Source organism: Lepisosteus oculatus, chromosome 2 (assembly GCF_040954835.1).
Source record: "Lepisosteus oculatus isolate fLepOcu1 chromosome 2, fLepOcu1.hap2, whole genome shotgun sequence".
Lineage (NCBI taxonomy): Eukaryota > Metazoa > Chordata > Actinopteri > Semionotiformes > Lepisosteidae > Lepisosteus > Lepisosteus oculatus.
Window position 1 is genome coordinate 54,426,912 of NC_090697.1, and position 20,532 is coordinate 54,447,443.

At 37.8% G+C, this 20,532-nt stretch overlaps 1 protein-coding gene across 3 annotated transcripts in view; it reads right to left on the reverse strand.

Annotated features, from left to right (window-relative positions):
* Positions 1–20,532, reverse strand: part of LOC102690452 (fasciculation and elongation protein zeta-2) — an 84,188-nt gene that overhangs the window by 25,533 nt on the left and 38,123 nt on the right. For all 3 annotated transcript variants that reach the window (XM_015345305.2, XM_015345298.2, XM_015345308.2), the window contains exons 3-5: positions 12,074–12,190; positions 7,421–7,565; positions 5,630–5,898 (exon numbers count right to left, since the gene is read on the reverse strand). In XM_015345305.2, the coding sequence (XP_015200791.1) occupies positions 5,630–5,898; positions 7,421–7,565; positions 12,074–12,190 (531 nt within the window). The remainder of the gene's footprint in view (positions 1–5,629; positions 5,899–7,420; positions 7,566–12,073; positions 12,191–20,532) is intronic.

The following is a 20,532-nucleotide window of genomic DNA, read 5'->3' on the forward strand; positions in this document are numbered from 1 at the left end:
CCACAAAGACAAGCATTACACACAATTTGATTTTAAATAAACTGATGTTCCCTGTAATCAAATGATTTAAAACACAGATAAACTATTTAATAAAGAAATATAGTAAGGCTTAAAGAAGATGCTGATTCACTATGTTCCCTCAAATCCTTAAAAATGCTTGGTTTCTGGATCATTGAGGTATGATTTACCTAAAGAGCAGATTTTGGTATGGTAACCTTCTCAGCTAGAAATATAAATAAAATATTTTTTTCCACCTTAGGTTTTTCTGTACTACTGATAATGGTAATTTGCAATATCATTAAGAAAGAAATAACTTTTCACTTTCAATTAAGAAAAAACATATGTAGACACTAGCCTTTTGCTTTCCTCTGAAATAAAAACATACTACAGTGTTGCCAAAAAATATAAGAAAATTAATTCAACAAAAATAAATCCATCTAATACCAGATTTGTGCTTTTCCCAGTGATGTTTAAAGTATAATTTAGGAATGTTCATGTCATGTAGAAGGCGGACCTCTCTTAAAAAGGCTCCAGATTCACAACTAGCAGAACAGAGAACAGATGTGAAGGATGTCAATGCAGACTCTTAGAGCAGATGTTGAAAAATCAAACTTAATTTCAAGTCTTTCATTTGATGACAAATATATACTGATGGAAAAAACAAATGCTACATTTTCTGGTATGAGAATACTATAGTTATTTAGCTTATACTTATATAGCTTATGCACCTTTACAAAAAGTTGTCAATTTATTTTAAGCCCACTGACCAGCAATACAGCTTGTGCAGTGAGGCACTGCAACTTGCCAATTACACGAAAGCTCATTAGATGCACTTTTACCCAACGAGGTACAGGTGGAACAATGCCTGATCACGTCACCTTTAAAAAGGCCTTAATTCAAAGCTTAGGTCACTGCAAGAAAAAGGCTACACTAAGTCAGTTTTCTGTGCATTCCATAATGCCTCAAATGTCACCAGAAGCAAGGGAGAGGGCCATTGACATGCTGCAGGAATAAGCCGCTCTACAGTGTCCCGACTGCAGAGAAGGTTTCAGCAGACCGGCAGAACAGATGACCGTCCATATCCGGTTGCCTTCGAGTGACAACACCAGAGCAGAACCGACAGATCAGACTGGTCCATCTGAGAGATCGTTTCAGACCTGCCACCCATACTGCTGCTGAAACTGCCGACAGACACAATGCCTTCATCAGTGACAGGACAGTGAGGCTCCATAATGCTGACCTTAGAGCAGGGGTGTGGAACGTCTGGCCCGCGGGAAATCATTTGGTCTGGCCCTGCCAAGGCAACCGCAGGCGTAGAGCCTGGCGATAATTCGATAACGATAGTTATCGCGATATAATTATATATAATTCTATATAATTTAAACAAAAGTTCGATAAATGTTCATGCTTTACGCATGCTACGCGCATGCACACTAAATACAGCGCGAGTGCGCGTGCGTGTTGCAGACCGGGCAGCTAACAGATTTATTTAATGTTTCTGCTGTTTGGCAAGTGATGTGTTCTTTAAATAAAGAGTTGTTTAATTCACCAATTAACTGTCTGGTTTCTTCAACTTTCACTCAGGAGAAAAAAATCTGCCTTTAAACTTGAAAGAAATAATGATTTGACATTTATCGTGATTATTGATATCAACTGATATGAAATTTTTATCGTGATAATGTTTTTGGCCATATCGCCAAATTCAATAAATGTAGTAGCTTTTTTCATAGCAACATAAATTTATATTAAGTGAATCATAATAATAACGTTAATTTTGGGGGACAAGCAAGGAACGTCCATTACGGGATAGACAGGACACATACAAGTACATGACGGAACAGACACGCATGCTTCTCGCCGGCTGCCCGCAGCCCGTCTGCCTGTATTGCGGGGACTCAAAGGGCAGTCAGTGCCAGGCAGGCTGGGAGTGTACACGTTGTGAAAGTGTTAACACACTGTGTTTTACGAACTGCGGGATGAAGTCAAGCAGTTCATGGAGGTGAAGGGAAAACCTGTCAGGGAACTCAATGATAGCAAGTGGCTGTTTGATCGACTGCGCTTCAGACTGACCGACGCAAACCTGGAAAAGCAGTTGCGAGTAGCAACATCATCAATACCAGCTAACATCAGACACCTCTATAGTCTAGCTATAGTCTGAGACTCCAGTCTTCAAGGGCCATAGGATTTTTTTTTCCATTTTTGCATCCTGGCATATTTATGAAGTATCTAGCTCAGCAACCAATGCACTTATATTTGGTTAAGGTGGTCATGATTTTTATGTATTTGGTTAATTTGATTTTTTTTCTTCTTCAAAAAGACTAAAGACAGATCCAATGTTTACTGAAAGCCCTGGCTCAAGGTACTGTATTTCACATACAGTACCTCTCTTACGTACCTAAAACGTGTAAACAGAAGCTGATCAAATACAATTCTGTTTCTGTTCTGTTTCGCCTCCTACAGCCTGCAAGTAATAGCCAATAAAATGTTAAGCAATTTTTATTAGTTGCAGCCAGAGAAGACAACCAACAGGGTATTTTGGTTGTCTTCTCTGGCTGTATTACATAATGTGTATTATTTTTTTTTGTATATACTCTGAATTGTAAATTTATAACTATATAAACTAAATTTCATATTAGTTTAATAGAATGAAGTCCCATATAAATAAAGCTCTCCCATATAAAGTTAAACTCTCCCCAAGTCAATGGTATACAATTACATAAAGAACGTGTATTTATAAACTTTAATGCAGGAAGTTTTTAAAGGATTAGACAGTACGCACAGGGACCAAGTTATAGGAATGAAACCTTTATCAACATGGGCCCTTGAAGACCAAAAATATCTAAGACTCCAATACCCCAAACCAATACCTAAAACCCCCTTATTAAGCAGAATTTGGTTGTTAAGTCATCATTGTTATATTTCTGATTAACATGCATGTCATGCACACTCAATAAATCATGCAGGACATAGCCCATGCATACACAAAACTAGGGAAAACCCTACACTTCAGAGACAAAGCATGCAAGACCCCACAAATAGTGCTTTGCAACTCTTTAGTAAGGCTCATAACATAGTGCTTTCTAATATTTCGTAATCACAATTTTTTAGTTGCTCACAATTCTACAGCCTCATCTAAAAAAGCAGTTTACCAGGAATTCGTCAGGTGAATTACATTTTTTCCCCCAATTTTTATGACATACATTGATTTCATTAGAATTGGGTAAATAATAGATAATTCAACAGATCCAAGTCATTTACATATAATAATGAGAACATTTAAGATTTTAGAATCATGGTGCAATTCATTTAAAAGTTTCATATTCAAACAAAAAAAGGGGTTGATACTCTTAAGTCAAATATTTTCTGAGAAGGTGAATCACATTTTGAAAATATCTTAGCCAAGCAGGTACATTTTTTAAACTGCCTCAGGGAATCTTTTGAATGAAAATGTTGTAGAGACATTTTTCTAAAAAAACACTACAACCAAAATCTCCAGTAGTTCTGTGATTAGGAAACTAACTGCAATCGCAAACTGTGTAACGATGGCTAGCTCGTTATTAAAGCCTTATTGTGCATCACATAGGAAAAAAACTGTTTTCTGGCTTTTCGTAAAAGCAAAATTAAGGATGAAGTCCTAAATACAATCATTTTATCAAGAAAAAGCTGAAGCAAGTTCTAAAAATAGCTTGCCAGTACACTAATCCTCAGCAAGGATTTAAGGAACAAAAGTAAAAAGTAAAAAAAGACAGCAACAAGGCTAATTACATTATGGGATGTCAGAGCTGGCTTTTGATCTCAAAAGCTGCAGTGATGCGAGATGCTGCTCAGTAAACCAACACTTCCCAGATGAGTCAGTACTGCAGGACCCTGGGGGATGTTCTGCTCACTGGAGCTTTGTGCTGAGAGGAAGGCTTCCACAACCTTGCTCATTATCTCCAAGGCTCTCAAATATACATCACCCCATGACTGGTACCTCTGGATCTGCCAGGGTGTCCTTGGGGCCCTCTATTCCTAACAGCAAAGTATGGAGGGAAATGATGAGGGTCACATATACAAACTAAGAACAGGCTGTAGAAAGAAATATTCTACATTTTACAGTTCTACAAACTACAAGCCTGAATCACTACCTTTTATTAAAAAAAAACAAAATCTTATGTTAAAATGTTTAATCACTTCTTGTTATGTGGAGCCATAATAAAATATCAGAACTGTTTAATATCTGCATACTGCATCCTTGCATCCTTCTTGTGTCTTTAGATTGAACAAGGCCGAACTAAGCAAATACGACTGTAGCAGTGTCTGTTCCTTTAGTGTGCTCAGTGTTTTGCTACAGTTATATCATCTCCACATTGACATTGATTACTGGCAGGGCTATGGACACCGAAGTTACAACAAGATCAGGGAGAAGGTCTGGGTAATCTCTATGGTATTTCTAAAATTGTATCTTGTGAATAATTAGAGAAACAAAAAGTTGTATAAATCCTGCTAAGGCTGGTTCTTTTTTATAAGGTTTTTCAATAAAAATTTGTATTAGTCTTAATCTTGTTTAGAGTTTAGTCTTTCAGTGAGATAAGATTGGTCTAGGGTGTAACTCATTAAACTTAAGTCTAGTGGCCAAATCAAGTATTTTGTTAGGTTAAGTTTTGGAGTTAGCACCAAGAGGGGACCATATAACAGGTTAGTGCTTGTCCGTCGACTCAGGGTTAAAATTAGGGTTAAAATGCTTATGGACCTATGGAAAAGATGGGAGTTCAGTCAATGGAGTCACTTCTGCTAATGCTTTAGGCTGAAGGAACTCGATTAAGATAAAAGAAAAAAGAACAACAAGATAGGACAGTAGGTTAGAAACAAAATCAGAGGTGTCAGTTTCACCAGGGTTGGTCTGACATTGGGCCCGGCTCATGGGGTTTATGTGCATAGGTCTTTTGACACCACGCGACTGGCTAAGAAGGCTCTGCCATATGTAGCCATCTATTTTTCAGCAACCACTGAGAGTCTTGGGCATTGCCTAATATGGCAATCACTGGAAATTAGACATTTATTAGACTTATGCAATTATATCAATTAATTAATTATATCACCTGGGTGTGGACACACACGGTGTACACAGACACCAGTTAACCTGTACTGATGATCTTTGGATTACAGGATAAAACCAAATCACCTAGAAAAAAACCTGGAAAACACAGGGAGAATACGTCAACTCCAGTCAGACGGTGCCCCAGCCTGGAATCAAACTTATGTCCCTAGAGCTGACGGTACCAATACCACCATACCATAGTGCTGCCTGAGCTTGCTGCATAGTAACAAAAATTAGTATTAAATTAGTATATTTTTTGATCCATTTGAAGGTTGTTAAACAACAAACAAAATCCATAGGATTATTATAATATACTGAGATATTATATAATGGATCTAAACATGAGTATCCTGTCTTCAGCTATGTATTAGTGGGTCCCAAGATACAAAATCAGCAGAGTTCTAAGCCTAAATCTGTATATCATTTGGATTCCCTCTGGCAGTTTATTCCTAATATGGAGGTGAACTGTGACTGTTATGCATTAAGGGAGATAACAGAACTAACAAAAATAAGAAAGAAAATGCAAAGACTGTCTGAGGAGTGACTCACTGTTCCAGGCATGTGGCTCCGTTCTGATTTGCCATTCTGGGAAGTGGTACTCTTCAGTTTCTTCTTCTTCTTGAGCAGCTCACGGTGCTCCTTCTGCTTGTTCTGCACTTCAATAAGCACAGAGATGAAGCTGTTCTTGACCTCCTTCTCAAACTCCAGCTCATCACGCAACGCCAGCTGTTGGATCAGCTCCTCAGAATAGTCTTTAATGGCTGTCTCCACTTCTTCCAGCAATTCATTCAGCTCTGCAACCGAAAGTCGCTTCACCCCTGAGGAAAATGAGACTGCAGTCAGGAAAGACCTTTTCGTACCTTCCACAGACAATACTCCTGGGTCATCTTGTAGCTATTCTCTCTGAAATAATTAATTAGAACAAACATTGGAGAATAAATTAAAGGCTGATGCAGGTCAATTTAATGTAGTTTTGGAGGAAGAAGGGGCAACTTGGTATAGTGTTATTAATTATTTTGTCACTGTTCTGATGTTCTTAGAAACAAAAAAAAACTTGATCTAATAAATAGTTATCTAGGGAGTACTGACTAACTTTATTTAATTATTTTCAATCTTAATCACCCGTTGCTCCTTTCTTCTGTACCCACTCTTGATCCACCTATCAATGTTACTCTTCTGCAGTTTAAAACTCGGCACTATCAAATTTCTAGTGAAAATTATTTGGATTTTAACTGTAAAATGTGTCTTTCATTGGCACTTCATTTAAACTAATATTTATAAGTAAAATGATCACATTTGCTCTCTTTAGAAACTACTTGATGTGAACAGATAAAATTTAATGATACTTATTTTTTCCGGAACGTTATTTTGAAGCTATAATTTTGCATGTAATCTTCTCATTTTAGATAGGAATTCTAAGTTGCTAAGAGGCCTCTGTTCATGAAATAATTTGGGAAATAAACCAAACCAAACAATTAATGTTAAGGCTTCGGTAAGAAACTGTTCCTGGAGCTGTATTGAGATCTCTGGACTGAGATGTAATCTTTGCTGCTTGTATTACCTCTACAACTTTTTCCTTTATGCTTTAAAGTTACTGCAAGCTTTGGGCCATATTCATACTGCATTCGTGTCTTGGTGAATGACATAGCTGAACATTTTTAAGTCCTAATACTATACTATACCTAATACTAAATGCCCCCCAATGTTTTAGAGAAAACATATAAAGTTATGCCTAGAGTGCCTAGAGTTACAAAAAAATTGAATGCATTTGGTTATTCTAAACGTATTTAGAATTACATTCAAGAGATGTATTAGACAAATTAGAGAGATGTATAAGACACATAGCTATTTATTTTCTAGTTTACTGTTTAAAAAAAATAGTGATCAATTCTCAATAAAAAAGAACGTTTACGGGAGGCACACCAATTTAAACTCAGAGTTTTTTAAAAACAAAGGTCTACTTAAGATCTCCTGCTAAGCATTAAATCATTGCATTATTTATTATCATAATGCTTACATCTTAAGGACCTAAGAGTTATAATAGGAGTCTGTAGTTCAGGTGGGTAGCTGCGTCAGCATGCGTAGGCTGCAAAGGAACAAGTAATAGGTTTATTCCATGCTGAAAAAAAGAAGAAAGAAAATACAACGTTTCCGCCGTGGAGCCTTCTTCAGGTGTGAGAGCACCTGAAGAAGGCTCCACGGCCGAAATGTTGTGTTCTCTTTCTTCTTTTTTTCAGCATGGAATAAACCTATTACTTGTTCCATAATAGGAGTCTTGTTGCCTTTTTTTATTAACCACAAAAGGGGAAACCCTCTGTGTGAAACCACCTAGTTACTCACGTTCCTCGTAGCTGTTGTTAGTGCTAGATCTCTTCAGAGTGTGAATCTCTTGCGAAAGCAGGGAAAGACGATCAGACTGAGAGGGAGTCTCATCTTCTTCAGGATCAGGAGACTCCTGCATCATTTCCTCAATCTCCTCAATTACCTGAAAATTCCAAGGAAGCAAAATAACTGGGTATCAGGTGAAAGATGGCACGTACGTGCAAAGTGTGGTTGAAATAAAGGAACATACACTATCATCACGCAAACCAATCCTACTGGATTATGTGAAGATTGGTTTTTCTCACTAATGTATTTTCTTTGCTGAAAAACACACCTTCATCTGAGTCAAATTCAGAGCACACCTAAAAGGTATATGAGTGCACATCCACTACAAAATAGCAATAGGAACATGTCCACACTACAAAGCAGTAGGGTGTTTAGACTAGTCTTAATGGATGTAACTTACTTAACCAAGATAGTTAACTACTTACAATTTCTTTCTATAAGTAATGAAAACAGTCTTTTATACGTTTGAGATGAGCTACCAGTAAAAAAGTGTTCAGAGACAGAAACAAGAAAATAAATTAAATATTTCATTTGAAATTATTCAAGTTGGTTTTAAGGTATGAACAAAAACACTTTTAAAACTGTCACTGTCTATAGATGTTAAAAATAATCAACACAACCAGGAAAAAAAAAAAACTGCATATTGTTTGTAAAAGAGCCCTGTTGTAAACCTTAAGCTGCAAGAGTCCAGGTGGGTAGCTGTGTCAGTATGCGTAGGCTGCAAAGGAACAAGTAATAGGTTTATTCCATGCTGAAAAGAGAAGAAAGAAGACACAACGTTTTGGTGGAGAAGAAGGATCAGGAGGATTCACACCTGAAGAAGGCTCCACCGCTGAAACATTGTGTTTTCTTTCTTCTCTTTTCAGCATGGAATAAACCTATTACTTGTTTCTTAAAGCTGCAAGAGCCTTAGAAAAGACAGGAAACTGGAATAGAAGGGAACAGGATGAGCATACACTGAAAACATTCCCAGGAGGAAATACAACCTTGTTTTCTTGCAATACACCAGAACTGGCAGGATTAAAGGAAAAATGACCATCAATCATTTGGAGTTTCTAACAAGTAAGACCATTTTCCATATTTCTCATATAAAAAATAATGCAATTATTAAAATAGACACAAATATGAGAAGATAGTAAATTATCTGTTTAATGTTGATGCATTCAATCAATTAATTGACACATAAGGAATCACATTTGGCTAATTATCTCACACTGTGTTCTTCTGACTAGGAACAGATTTTGCTCATTACTTTATCACTTTTTTATCAAGAAAAATTAAGAAAGCTGCCCAAAATAAGCACTTTGTAAAGCCATTTAATGGGAATAATCTTAATATTAAGTTATTTTTTAAAAAGAAGTGTTCTTTTTGGATGACATGGCAGAAAAAATGTGGTAAAATTAACCACGTCTTCCTTCATAGATCTAGCAGTATGGCCTTGTGGATCGCAGTCGACCAGATTTTAGAAATCTTATACTGTTCACCTCTTCAAAAAAAAAAAGGTTTGATTTAGCAAAGTGAAGTAAATAATTAGTTCATATTAATATTTAAGAGCTCATGCAGAATCTGACCTGGAGCCCTTCTGGTTCCTGAAGAGATCTATGTGGTTTCTGATGAATAATAGACAATTTCCATTATTAACTGCTGACAAAATCTGAAAAGCGTTGTCCCCTCACTGAAACAAATGCATCATAAGTTATGAGCCGAACCCTATATTTTGAATGGTTTTGTAACCAGTATATTGATTGTTATTGTGCCTGTAACCACTCAGGTTAAACCAATGTATTTATTATGTAATGAACACAGAAGCGGGCCTCAATACCTTCAGTAACTAAATAGTCATTATGATGAATACTTGTGGTCATTCAATATGTTAATGTGTTGAAAGAAAAGTTTAGAAAGAAAATGAAAGTACAGTACCAAATACATCAAAAAACACCTCACTGAATCAACTATATCCACCCGGCCTACTATGTATAGATGGATATAACTTTTGCACAATCTCCAATTTGTGCCTGCACAAAAACATCAAACTAAAATACAAAGGGGTTCTCTGCAATGCTTGGAAGAATAATAAAATCAAGAAAAGACCAGAAACTTGAATTACCTGAAGGGCTTTCCCACAACACATTCTAGAATGTTTCCTTCTTTTTTTATTTTCAAGTGAATCCTTAGCAAAGGTTATATTCTCTAGAATCTCATACAGCACTCAGTGCTTGCTGTTCACAAGCACCTTGTAGTTTCAAATACAGTAGATTGTCAGTTTTTTTTAACTCAATGCCTAGGGCAAGGCTGAACCAATACTTGCAATAAGCATTATTTTCAAAGGGTAGCAGTGCACTTAAAAAAAAATCCTGTTCTTTAAATCAAACACAGAAACCAAACCAATTTAGCCTTTAGTTCATGCTCATTACTATGAAAAAGAAGACTAAACTGATCATATTTCCTGTAGGGCTTTAGCTGAAATAAAACATACATAACTTGGATCAGACCAAAATCCCATAGCATGGCCTACACTTATTGAAGGTATTTGAAATCATAATTGTACTACAATTGCTGTCCCCTTAAAAACTCTGATATCTGTTACTGATGTATAGAACTCCTGATGACTATTTTTATACACAAAGAATAAACAGGCCATGTAATGCTAGTGTCAGGTAATAAAATTCCAGTCTCTCAGTCATTAATGCACAGTTAATAATAATAATTGCTTACACTTATATAGCGCTTTTCTGGACACTCCACTCAAAGTGCTTTACAGGTAATGGGGACTCCCCTCCACCACCAATGTGCAGCATCCACCCGGATGATGCAACGGCAGCCATAGTGCGCCAGAACGCTCACCACACAAAAGCTATCAGCGGGGAGGAGAGCAGAGTAATGTAGCCAGTTCATAGAGGGGGATTATTAGGAGGCCATGACTGGTAAGGGCCAATGGGAAGTTTGGCCAGGACGCCAGGGTTACACCCCTACTCTTTTCAAGAAACGCCCTGGGATTTTTAATGACCACGGAGAGTCAGGACCTCGGTTTTATGTCTCATCCGAAGGACGGTGCCTGTTTACAGTATAGTGTCCCCGTCACTATACTGAGGCATTAGAACCCACATGGACCGCAGGGTGAGCGCCCCCTGCTGACCCCATTAACACCTCTTCCAGCAGCAACCTTAGTTTTTCCCGGGAGGTCTCCACCCGCTTAGCTTCAGTGATCTATTGATCTATTCTAATCTATTCAGTTGATCTATTCTGACAAATTAATATAAGCACTTCATAAGGACTTGTGTAGTTGACCAAACTCTGCGCTCCTACAGATTTTCAAATAACATTGACTAAGTCATTTAAACAAAGAGGAAAACTTCACAAATAGACACTGAAATTTGTTTCAAAACGACAGCAACTATATTAAGGATCCTTTACAACATTCCTCAATGGTCAGATCCCTGTCTAGTTCAGAACTGCAAGTCAAACCAAAAGAAATGATATAGAATGTATTGGACTTAGAGCACCAAATACTACAGGTAAAATAAAAACAACTTTTTGCTGATGGTGTTCCATTCCATCAAAACAAGACAATATATAAATTAGTTAATATTGTGCTTAAATATGGTAACACAGAAAAACACAATTATTTACTGCATTTAAACAAGATAATGATAATGATAATTAAAGAAGAGTTATTTTTCCCAACTCATATATCAGAAAGACTACCTAAACCAAACTTATCCTGCAGATAGGATCACACCTTCCCCCTTCTCTTAACGACAGATTACTATTCTACTAAACTTTCTCCATTCATTGGAAGTTTCATTTCACACCTTTCTACATCTATCCTGACTTCACACCTCTTGATTGGCCTCTCTTTCTGTCCCCTTCTCCCGCCTCTAACCCCTCCTCCCTCCCAGCCTTTGTTCTCCCACTACATTACCTTTGCCTACTGCCTTGTCTCTCTCACACCTGAAGAAACGTTGTGTCTCTCCACGGCCAAAACGTTGTGTTTTTTTCTCTCTTCTTTTTTTCAGCATGGAATAAACCTATTACTTGTTCTAATGTAGTAATATATTGGTTCTTATCAATAGAACCCTTGTATCATGTCTTCCCATTCTTTGTGTTTATATCATCTTCATCTAGTGATTTCAGTGTTATTTTTGTTAACCTATTTATTATTCTGTGTATTGTGGGTCAAAAACACACTGCAAATGATTCCGGCATTAGTGAAACCAAGAAAGTAAGGCCATTAACCACGGCAAAAAAAAATAGACATTAAAAAAACATTTATCCTGCCATTAATTAACCATTAACACATTCGCAAAAAGATCATCTTAAGGAAGTTGCAGAAACATCTTTGTGGAGTAAAGTTGGAATACAAATTAAAAAAATTGTGACCTAACACAAAAACCTAAAATGTTATGAGATAATGTGAATAATTTAATTCTCATTAAATTGTGCTTATGAGTTTATTTTTCTGAATTGAGCTTGTTTAGGAAGGGACAAACATACTTGTATTTCACATAAAATAACCATTAATTGACAAAAAAAACAGTCAATAACACAAACATTTAACTGAAAGGTATTAAAATGGTGGCGTCTAAGTGAAAGCTGAACAGGTACCTGTTCTGCAGTGAAGAGTGGTTCATCATTTATGCAGGACACAATAATAGAGTGCATATCCAGCTGCTCCCTTAGTTCCTCGTCATCCGACAGATCCAGATTTACATTGTCCACTATCTGCCAAAGACATCAGGAGAAAACCATCAGCAACTTCAAATTACCTATTCGGAACATACTGTACTTTATGTATTCCTGTTACTTGTGTAGCGGCGAGGCTTATTAATAAGAAAGAATTAAGTGTTCTGAGCTTTCCCAAATGAGGCCCCATTTCTCTGTTCATCTCTGTGGTGCAGCCACAAAGAAACTATTCATGCAGGCTGATTTAAGGTTCCTTTGATAAGGGACAGCTCCCAAAGGGGGATGCACTTAGCTAAGCCTGGCTATCATGATCAGTGGTCATCCATTGGCGCCTATCTGTCTAGGGAGTGCCAGATGGACATCTGGACTGCATTCCTAAGAGTCAGGAGTAAGTGACTCATATCTCACCTTGATCAACCAATCAGGGACTGGTAGGGCCGAGTAACCCACGTGGGACTCTGATGCCCATGGAACTTTTAGCCAATCAACGAGCTGAAGTTCCTCCAGGTAAAAACAGGCAACACAGAGAGCCTGAGACTGGATTTTGAATTCTGTGGACTATTCTAAAGGGAATTCAAAGGAGAATTCCAGGGCAAGACGGCCCAGGAGCAGAAGGCTCCCAAGGGCAGGACATTCTCGGAGCGCGCCTCTTGACCATCCTGAGACTCAGCCCGGACAACCACAGAACGGCCAGTGTGTCCGAGGGCCAGAACTTTCCTTTGTTCTAAGAGTCGAGAGCGGAGGTTGCCAGAAAGTAACCAGAGGATCCACCCGAGGTTAGCACCAGCAGCAAGCCTCGTGAACAGGTCACAACTGTGGACAGCTGAATCACTTTTCAGAACTAGCGCTTCATCAGGAACGAACCGGTCTTCTTCCTGACTTGCTGGGACTCACAGTCATCTTTTCTCCTGTGCACAAACTTTGCTAGTTAAAGCCAACACTAACTAGCCGGTCAGTGAGCATCAGCTGCGCAACGTCGCAAGCCGCACCGCACAGCCTTGGCACCGAGCCAGAGAGCGCGGATTGGACAGCAACAGCCTGCAACTGTTTCTTTGTGCCCGCAGGAGATCTGAATCCCCAGAGATTGGATGAGTATTCAACTTCAATGCATTACTGCTCGAGAATTCAATTGTTATCCCAACCAGTTGATATCAATTTAATTCCTAAGAGTTATGTACTTGTTTTGAGTATCTAATGTAGAAGTTATAACCAAGTTCATTTACGAAACGGTCTAAATGAATGATATACTGAACGTATGTCCTCTTGATATATGTAACTCTTTGTAACTGACTGAATATATACCTTTTGTATTCTGATAACCCTCTCGATAAGATCTGTTAGGTTTATATGCATATTCTATGTATTAATAAATGTATCCTCGTGTATTAGTACCTGTGTGTGTGCATTGTTTAAGTTATATCGCATGGTTGGATTCTAAAGCCATCAAAATAATCATTTTGTGATTTACTGCTACAATTAATAATTGTCCCAGTAAATGCCCAAACCCTACAGAACTGGTTCCTACAGAGAAAACTCTACACTTGCAAGACAATATAGACACTGATTTTGGAAACACAGAACACTGGCAGCAGCATATCTAAAAGGTGTAACAACTTTTTATCTTTTATTGTATGTATCATATCCAAGATATTTATGTAGCCATGTGGTTTAATCTGAGAAATATACACATCAACTATTACTGAAAAAAGCAGACAGAATAAAATATTGGGAGACCTGCTCTTTTTGAGATTTCTTTTTTAAAATATATTCTTAAAAATATCCTTTATAAAACCACATTTAGAATTCATAAATAAAATCTTTATGGCTCATTTTGAGGATTTTGTTTTAGAATTACAGTAAAACTGACAACAAGGTTCACTGCTGAGAACGTCTCAGTGCCTAGTTTTAGGAGAATGGTACATTTTACTGCTTTCACTGCAAAGCACAATAATGTGTTAACTTGGCTTCAGCCTTCTTAGACCCAGAGTCAGGTTTGTTAAATTACAATGAAACCAGTCAGGGATTGTGGCATTTCCTTTGCTCCTTTGTTTTTTACCAGCAGAAAAGTACAAGCTCGGTATAATGTACATCCACAATTTGAAGGTTATTCTGAGAGCAAGACAGGGAAATAGAAAATACAAACAAAATGTTAAGTTACAATGAAATCAGTCAGGAATTGTGGCATTTCTATTCTACATGTCCCAAAAAAACAGTTGTGCTATTCTGTTACATGTACAGTTTATTCAAATTAAATGAGCAGTTTGGCATTTGCTTCACTGATGAGTTTATTACCAACACAAAAGGTACAAGCTCAGTATTATGAGCATCCACATTAAAGCCTTTTCTGGCTGAGAACAGCATAGGCAAATAGCAAATCCAAAAATTATATATATATATACAGTATATAAAATGTAAAGAAGAAGGAGGACAGGGGAGGTTTAGTCTCATTTTGTATTAAATTAAACATTCATTCTCTGACCAGCAGCCATCCCTGCAACTCACAACTGGCAACCCACTGAAGCTAAGCAGCTATGAGCCTGATCAGTACCTGGATGAAAAGACTTCCTGGAAAAACTAAAGTTGCTCCTGGAAGAGGTGTCTGTGGGGTCAGCAGGGGTGCTCACCCCACTGTCTGTGTAGGTCCTAATGCCCCATGATGGGGACACTATACTGTAAAGCACTGTATTTCAGATGAGATGCAAAACCAAGGTCCTACTCTGTGGTCATTAAAATTTTCTCAAAAAAAGTAGCTGTGTTACACTGGCATCCAGGCCAAATTTCCCACTGGCCTTTACCAATCATGGCCTCCTAATAATCCAAATCTATAAATTTACTTTGTCACTCCGTTCTCCTCCTCACTGTTAGCTGATGTGTGGTGAAAGTACTGGCACACTATGGCTGCTGTTGCATCATCCAGGTGGATACTGCACATTGGTGATGGTGGGGGGGAGTCCCCATTACCTGTAAAGCGTTTGAGTGGAGTTTCCAGAAAAGCACTCTGTAAGTGTAAGGACTTATTATTAACCTTTTCACTTCCTCACTTTCCCATATTCAAAAACGGAATCAAATACACTTCATCCTTATTCATACTTCTGATCTCTCATCTCAAGATCTAAAAGGAACTGTTCTGCACATTTTACAAAAAAATACTGATATTTGCTAACTTGCTGACTTTAATATATTTTGGACAAAGAAACTTTGACATGATTTGGGCATCCCAGTGAATGCTAACATGTTTATCACGAAAACAACTTCGAAACCACAGCACTGAAACTGCATTTACAAGAGTTGTAAATTATATTCTGTTAGCAACTCATACAGGGAATGTTTGTGCTCCTAAATCATAGTTCTGCCTTTGACACAGTTGACCATTGTATTTTGCTACACAGGTTTGAGTCTGAGGTTGGCCTGCGTGGAACTGTCCTTAGGTGGTTTACCTACTATTTAACTAACCGTTTTCACTATGTTCAAACATCTAATATTTGTACCGCTTCGTCACTGTCACCAGTCAAATTTGGGATACCACAGGGATCAGTGCTCAGACCAGTATTGTTCTCTCTGTACATGTTGCCACTAGGTAGAATAATACGAAAGCATAATATTAACTTTCATTCCTATGCTGATGACACTCAAATATACATTTCAATTACACCCAATGACAATTCATCAATTGTCACTTTAGCCAATCGCATTAATGAAGTAAAGTCTTGGATGTGTGAAAACGTTTTGTCATCCAACTCTGATAAAACTGAGGTTCTGTTGTTTGGAGGCAACAGTGCAGACAGGACTGCTATAACTTCAACACTCAACGCTGAGGGTTTAAAATTCTGCCTAAAAGATTCGGCAAGTAACTTATGCGTCACCTTAGACACAGGGCTCTCATTTAACTCTCATGTTAATGCAGTATCGAAGGTGTGCTTCCTATATTACAAAACTAAGGTATTTTCTTTCCACTCAAGACACAGAGAAACGAATACATGCTTTTGTATACAGGAGATTAGATTACTGTAATGCCCTACTATCAGGGAGCACCTATCGCACCTTCAATACCTTACAGCGAATTCAAAATGGGGCAGCTAAAATTGTTACCAGGACTAGAAAGTATGCTTCCTGTTAGGTTCAGAGCAGACTTCAAAATTATTTTACTAATAAAGCTCTCAGAGGTCAGGCAGCAGTCTATTTAATGGAGCTGATTAATGTATACAATCCAAGTCGCCCACTTAGATCACAGAATGCAGGTCTTTTTCTTATTCCACATATTAATAAAAAAAAGCTGGCGGTAAAGCCTTTAGCTACAGGGCCCCTAGATTTTGGAATAGTCTGCCAGCCTACATAGGGAATACCGAGTCAATCTCAGGATTTAAATCCAGACTGAAAACCTATTACTTCAGCCTAGACTACTCACACCTTACATCATAGCTCGTTGCAACTATGGCTGCTGGTGCTGCTGTACATGCCATTGTGTGTCACACTGTTGGCTTTCCAGGTAGATACATCTGTTCTGATGTATGTACTATCCTATTCTCCTCCCTCCTCTCGAGCTGGACACAATCTGAGTTGGATGCTGCATTCTGCCATGGATCAAAGAGGGAATCACGAATACAGCTATCTTTTAGGAGGATTTGCTGGTCAGTAGAAATCTGCAAGGAGTACTGGCACAGAGAAGGACATGATGGAAGACCTAATACTTCACATTTAGCACATTTAGTGTGCTTGAAAGAGAAACAAGAACATAAAAACCCCTACAAATACTAACTCACAAACATGATACAATTTGGCTTTAGAGAGATGTTACAGATTCAAAATGCACAGTACAACCATTTTGTCTATTGCTACAATATCGACAGCAATGCAGTTACAAGTAACTTGTCAAAATGTTTCCAAAATAACCACAAGTGAACGAATTGAGGGATTTGATGATAATAGAGAAATCATAACAATGACCCCATGTTGCTAATCATGCATACCCAACTGTACTGTAATACGATATCTTTGTATCTTTTGTTTTCCATTTGACTCATTCACACATGATGAATTGTGAGAGAGTGATAGAAAGAGACAAGATGGAGGTTCTTGTCAAAACTACATTCCCCAGAATGCAGTGGGAAATTTGTGTCAGTCACCCTCAGTCACCTGACCAGCTGATTCAAAGAGAATGACTGAAGGATTAGCCCATTAAAAGCGAGCTTTTTTAAAACATCCTGTTAACAGAGCTGCTTGTAAGAGCAAGGTGACTCTGCTATCTAAACCATTTTTACAGATTTTAAAGTCACGCAATGTTTGAGTAAGGCAGGAACATGTCATTGTAACTTATTTTTTATTTCATTTTGTTAAAATAAATATAAGACAAGCAGCAATCAAATGTCCTGTTTTTTCTTAACACTCGTTTTTCTATACAGTAGTTTCAGTCTTTGTGTAAGCTCTTCTTTTTACTTCTTAATTAAACATTCAAAACACTTGAATTTTGTATACGCAACACGCATTCTGTACATTAATAAAATCATGTTTTTTAACAGGTGTTAAGCAGATTAGCAGGTTGCCGACAAAATAGTGTACCGTCCACTACTGCCCAGTGATATAACTTTAATATAAAAAAAGATCTAGTACCTGTTTCAGTTTTGTTTTTAAACTTATTTTGAATTAATCGAATCCCAGGTGTGAGTTCATAAAGCCAGAATTATGTATTATCCCTACATCTGCGAAACACCTGATCATCTACTGTAAAGCTTTCAGTGCTTTGTGTATATTCTAATCGCAGTGGGGGCAGGGTGTGTGGGGAAAGGTTAAGGGTGCAATTGAATTGGGGATCTGTATTCTTCACAAATGGAACATTGTTTTGTCTGAAAACGTTTTCTTCCCTGTTAGCTGATCTTTTGCTGCCTACACATGCTTACACAGCTCCCTAGGTGAATTCTCGTACTTGATTGAGAAAGCTATAGAGAACTTTACATTTTTATTTTCAACAAACTGTAAATATGACGTTTACATTGGCGCTTTTATTAATTTTTCACTTAAGCATAATTTGTTTAAATAACAAAATATCATATATAAATATAGTACTCTGCATTGTGGAATAATAGTTTCTATTAAAGGGAAGTAGAGAAACTAGGAACTAGAGAAATTAAGAAAGGCTTTTTTCCTAGGATTAATAAATGCACATCCTGTTCACTCGGGTAATTAAATCCACACTGAGAAATCTCCAATATGTTCAGAATTTGACAGCTAGAAGCATGATTGGGTTGCATTACACCTGTCTTTAAGTCCTTGCACTGGCTTCCTATCAGGTTTCGAGTCAACTTCAAAACCCTAATCCTCATTTAGTACCTATCTGGCTTATTATCTTTCTACTCCCCACCTTGCAACATTTGTCCATCTGTCTCTGGTCTTCCAGCTGTCCTCAAGAACATCTACATTCTGTGGGTGATAGGACCTTCTCTAGCTGCATCCCAGAGCTCTGGATTTGTATCCCAAGTGATATCAGAGTCAACTACTCTGAGTGCATTTAAACCTAACCTCAAAACCTTTCTTTTCAGAAGACTTATTTAGTGTCTGTATCTGCTTCATTTTCTAATTTCAGTAGCACTTCCAACTGCTTGTCTTTCTTATATGTATTTACTTATAACTGTTTTTATCCCTACTGTATTGCTTTGAGATGTGACTATTAAAGGAGCTATATAAAATAAAGTTTGTTATTATTGTTATAGAGAAACATGATCAGATTTTCCCTGGTTCAGAAAAAAAGATCTAAAGTATACTAGTCTGTCACTCTTCTCACACCCTCCTCCAAAATCTAATCAATCTACCTATCAATCTAATCACCCAAGGTCTGCAAATTCTGTTCTGTCCTCCTTATCTTGTTTCTCTTCCTCTGACCCTCTAGAGCAGTGGTTCTCAAACTGTGGTACGCGTACCAGCAGTGATACGTGGAGTGCCGCCAGGTGGTACTCCAAATGACCCTGGAACTGTGTCAAGTGCGTTGAAAAATCGGGATGGGTTTTCATATTTTGTATTTTAATACGTGTCGAATACGCAGCCTACGTGCTACGATACAGTGCGCGCTAATACTTCAGTGGACACAAGAGATACTCTGTAATTCTATACCACTCTATAGGAATGCGTGCTACGGATGCAAGTGACCAATTGTATTTAAAAAAGCTACTGTATCTCCAGCAAATAGGGAGAAAGGAGAATGTGCGTGATTTTGGAACAATGCCAACGTTGTAAACAAAGGAATGCATAGAAATACGTGCTACGAACGCAGGTAATCTTGTGAGCACACGAAAGCGTGATAACAGAAAAATATTTAAGAACTGTTCTAATTTGAAAAAAATACACTGAGCGTCTCTGTGTTTCGCTCCAATGCGCATGAAATAAAAACTTTAAATAAATACGGAAATAACGGAAACGCGGAAAAATGCAAGCTTGCGGATTGCTAAAGCAGGTAAGCTACACTATTTTTGAAGAACCTTATTTACCGTTGGCAAAAGAGCTAACACGTATTATGTGTAGAGAAAAAGCTGCTAAAGAGCTCGACCTGCTGCCCCCCTCCCCCTGAAAGATACAGTCATTCATAGAATTATTGAAATGAAGGATTATATCAAAAGTACACCGACAGAGCGCGTTAAGATGAGCAGATGTTTTTCACTGCAATTAGATGAGTCTGTAGTCGATTTGGCCAATTTGCTCGTTTTGCGTTAGATACGAGTTTGAGGCCACCGCTACCAACAGGAACTACAGGAGAGCACATATTTCAGCTTCTGAAAAATTTATCGAAGAGAATGGCATCGACTGGATAAAATGTATGGGAGTTTGTACAGACGGTGCTAGAGCAATGACAAGCCGACATAACGGTGTAGTTGCACGAATTAGAGAGGTTGCTCCAGAAATTAATGTACGCATTACAACATCCACCGCGAGACCTTTGCCGTCAAGAAAATGCCTGACGATTTAATATATGTGAGACTCTGTTGTGAATTGTATCAAGGCTCAAAAAATTAATTTAACATCTGCTTTGCTCAACTAAACAGGCTCACCCCTCTCACTGAAATGGTGCCTTTTTATTAGTTGTTGTTAATGTTTTTTTTTCTGTAAAACACTTTGAGAAGCCACCTTTAAAGGTGCTATATCAAATAAAGTTTATTATTATAATATTTATTATATGTATGTGTGAGTGTGTGTGCACACACGCTCATGTTACTCATTGAGAATTTCTGGGGTTCCTATGAGATGATGACTTGTAGGTGGTACTTGGATGCTTTTGTTGGATTAGGGGTGGTACTTGATCTAAAAAGTTTGAGACTGCTCTAGAAGACAAAATACAGTTACTTGACAGTGCTCTTTTATCTACCCTCGTCACCTTTGCTCCTTTAAAAACTCAAACC